The sequence below is a fragment of the Macrosteles quadrilineatus genome, unplaced genomic scaffold (genome assembly GCF_028750875.1).
Source record: "Macrosteles quadrilineatus isolate MER2022 unplaced genomic scaffold, UCM_ALF_1.0 Scaffold_3__2_contigs__length_128488019, whole genome shotgun sequence".
In the NCBI taxonomy this organism is placed as follows: Eukaryota; Metazoa; Arthropoda; class Insecta; order Hemiptera; family Cicadellidae; genus Macrosteles; species Macrosteles quadrilineatus.
This window is the reverse complement of record NW_026542596.1, coordinates 26,277,023-26,281,152: the sequence shown is the minus strand read 5'-3', so window position 1 is coordinate 26,281,152 and position 4,130 is coordinate 26,277,023. Positions and strand designations below refer to the sequence as shown.

General features: G+C 38.7%; 1 protein-coding gene across 1 annotated transcript; it reads right to left on the bottom strand.

The window, feature by feature from the left end:
• Positions 1-2,097: 2,097 nt before the first annotated feature.
• Positions 2,098-3,452, bottom strand: LOC128990464 (dnaJ homolog subfamily A member 1-like). Its single transcript, XM_054412833.1, has one exon. The coding sequence runs from the start codon at positions 3,368-3,370 to the stop codon at positions 2,189-2,191; it is 1,182 nt and encodes a 393-aa protein (XP_054268808.1). The 5' UTR covers positions 3,371-3,452; the 3' UTR covers positions 2,098-2,188.
• Positions 3,453-4,130: the final 678 nt, after the last annotated feature.

Sequence of the window (4,130 nt, the reverse complement as noted above, 5' to 3'; positions counted from 1 at the left end):
AGAAAAAAGGTTTTAAAGAAACATGCTTGCCTATTAATATATAGATAGATAGATAGATAGATACATAGTAAAATACTAGGATGTTCAAATTATTTTGAACATTATTTGCCACACTTCTACAAAACCCATCTCCTAAAGCTCCTTTAGCTCTCATGGTCGATGCATCAAACTTCGCTATAGGTTCGTCTCTCCACCAGATTTGTAATGGAAGGGCTTTTCTCTAAATCCCTTACAACAACTCAAAAAATACAGTACCTATGACAGGGAACTCCTGGCTGCATACCTATCTGTGAAGCTCTTCCGTTACCTCCTTGAAGGGCGAAGTTTTGTTATATATACGGATCACAAACCTCTATCTTTTGCCTTCAATAAACCCTCTGATACATCTAGTCCAAGGCAATTGCGTCATCTAGACTTCATTGGACAGTTCACTACCGACATAAGGTATCTTCCAGGAAAACAAAACATTCCTGCTGATTTCATGTTGAGAATAAGTGCTATTGACTTACCTTCATCTGTATCATTTGAACAAATTACTGAAACTCAATCTCAAGATGCTGAACTTAAAAACCTGAAGTACTCAAACACAACTTCTTTGATATTCAAAAATATTTTACTTCCTAATGGCTCGGAGCTGTGTTGTGACACAAGTACTGGAAGACTACAACCATTTATTCCTCAGCAGTTCAGAAAGCAGTTATTTGACTCCCTTCACAACCTGGCACATCCTGGAATCAAAGGATCTCTGGACCTTATTAAACAACGTTTTGTTTGGCCTTTCATGAATAAAGATGTCAGACTTTGGGCCAAAGCATGTGTAGCTTGCCAGAAATCAAAGGTTTGGAAACATACTACTATTGAGATTGGAGCTTACAACAACATTAATGGACGTTTTTCTCACATTAATGTGGACATAGTTGGACCCTTGCCACCTTCTCAAGGATTTACGTACTTGCTAACTATCATAGACCGCTTTACACGATGGGTCGAGGCAACGCCTATCAAGGATATTACTGCTGGAACAGTTGCAGAAGCAATTCATTCTACCTGGATTGCTAGATTTGGAGTTCCTCAAAACATTACTACAGATAGAGGAAGACAATTCGACTGCAATTTATTTCAGGAATTGACAAAACATCTCGGTATCCATCACATTAAAACTACAGCGTATCACCCTGAAGCTGATGAAAGGTAGAGAGATGGCACAGACATCTGAAATCTGCATTAACGGCTCAACTCCCATCTAACTGGACACAGACGTTACCAATGGTTCTACTGGGACTAAGATCTTATATTATTCCAGAACACAATGTTACTGCTGCAGAAATGACACTAGGTCAGTCCATCAGACTGCCATGCGATCTGTTTCAAAACACAGAAGATACCTCAACAAATGTTCCTGATTTAGTGTACAATCTGAAAAGAAAAATGAATTATCTCAAACCAATACAAGCCAAATACCATTCTTCTAAGAAGGTCTTTGTTTATCCAGAATTAAGAACATCCAACCATGTTTTTGTTCGTCATGATTCATCCCGAAGACCGTTGCAAGCTGTCTATGATGGCCCTTACCAAGTGATTTCGCGGTCTGACAAGTGGTTTACTATTCTTACTCCACAAGGACCTACGTCGATTTCTATTGACCGACTCAAACCGGCATTCCTCCTTCAAGATTCTATAAATGATACGACCATTAACGTAAGAAAAAATTACAATCTAGAGAAACTCAAGTAGACAAGACCAAAGGCAGAAATGAGGATGTTAACCTTAAAAAAACACTGATTTTTACAAGATCAGGTCGTAGTGTTCATCCTCCGCATCGTTGCATTCCTCTTTGACACTGGGAGGGATAGTTTTGCCATTAATTTGAATCTGCTAATTACTGTCTCAACTGACTGTACTTTGAATGTTAAAATTATCATATGATCAGCTGACTTTTCATAAACTTCATTTTTGATATTATTGTAGTTCTTTCTTTATACAAAAGTGTTTCAATTTTATAATCTCTTCTTTTAATTAACTTATTTTGTGTTAGTATATTTATATAAGGCACAAGCCTTAGAGGTATGTAAAAAAAGAAGATCCAGTAGACACATTATTATTAAACTCATTTTATTAAGGAAATAAAATTGATAAAACGGTAACAACAAGAAACTCCAAGTACATAACAACTGGTTCAACCAATCAATTAACTAGCTGCACACTGGACCTGAGGCATTTCTGACTCACTTTCTTGTCCTCTGGGTGCTCGTCTTCTAGATTCGGAGGACATGTCCATAACACTCAGAAGACACTCTTCAGCATTTTCAGGGACGTCTTGCTGAGGCCTTGGTGGTAAACACTGCTCCAGTTGCGCCATCACAGTAGGTGGAAGCACGGATGGAAAATTTACACTAAAGTGAACAATTAGTTTACCTTTCTCGGACGAATTACGATACTGAGGCATCCCCTCCCCTATAACGCACTTGATATCCCCATGTTTTACTATTTCCCCTGGAATGACAGTGATCAGAAGATTTCTGTCATCTAGAGTTCTGATCACCTTTTTGAACCCACATAAGGATTCTACCAACTCAATTTCCATTCGAAAGATCAAGTCACTTCCCGATCTTTTAAACCTGGGGTGGCTCTTTTCATCCAGTACTATAACAATATCACCGGGTTTATACCCAGGTTCTTGGTCTCCTTCTTCTGTTAACGTTATTTTTTGACCTTCAACCATTCCAGGAAGGACGTGGACTTCGAGGACTTTTCGATCTCTAACTGTCTTCTTCCCGTTGCACGTCTTGCAGCGGTCTTTGATGGGGATCTTCTCTCCTTGGCCCTTACAGTCGCTGCACATGCGCTGTATTTGCTGCATCATGCCAGGTCCCAGCTGGTGTACCTGGATTTCCATTCCGGAGCCTCCGCAGGTCCCGCATTTCTCAATGGCACCTTTCTTTCCTCCAAGACCTTCACACTTTTCACATACAACATTCTTCTCGATTGCCAGTTTCCTCGTGGAACCCTTGTACAGATCCTCTAAGGATATCGAGAGCTGATGTACAACGTCTTGACATTTCCGTTCACCCGGCCCTCTTCTGCCACCTCCAAAGAAGATGTTAAATATATCCATGGGGTTGGAGGAAAATCCTCCACCTCCAGTTCCCGCCTTCAATGCTTCTTCACCACCCCTGTCGTAGATGGCTCTCTTCTCTGGGTTTGACAGTACTTCATAAGCCTGCGAAATTTGCTTGAACCGCTCACCTTCACTTGGGTTTTTGTCCGGATGGTATTTGAGAGCTAGTTTTCTGTATGCTTTCTTCAACTCATCTAAAGTACAGTCGGGCTTGACGCCAAGGATGTCATAATATCCTGTTTCTTTGACCATTTTATGAATCCAACTAGTCAATGTTGTAACGCAAAACAAGATAAACGAAAAAAGCTGTTTAAAAATTTCAAGTTATTCTGTCTCAAACTGTCTAAAACTTCTAACAGTAATCAATTGTAAATTAGCTGCAAATAAAAATGCCAAAGACAATAATGATTGTTTATTGTTTGAGTATTTTGTAAAATCAGCTGTCTAGCTTCTACAGCAAGTTAGAATCCAATGTGTACACTGTCTACTACGTTTAATCATTGGTTATAAGTAATTACCAAAGTATGTGGAATTATGCTAAATGGTCAAGTTTATTTATAGTAAAGGATATTTAACATGCAAATAAAGATTAAAGAGATAAGGTTTTTAATAATAAAACATTTCAAGTTTTTTAATATATTGTACTTAGATTTTGCAATACCTTATATACTATACAATGTTACAAACGCTCTTAGTTAATCATTAGATTATGCACTGATTTATTCATTAATCAATTATTATGCTTTGCATTAGTAGGTTACCATTAGATATTGAAAATACCATGAATTAAATCAATCCCGCGCAGAATAGATATGCATTTTTCACCTTGACTACTTCCTTTATCACTTCCTAGGTGTCGTGGACCTGTTTCCCTCCCTTCCAATAGCATTTTTAGATTTGCGGATACATTATTCTAATTGTCACAAAGGCTTCACACACTCCGGAATGCTCGCATCGACTACTTCCTTCACCACTTCCCACGTCGTAGACCTGTTTCCCTCCCTTCCCATAG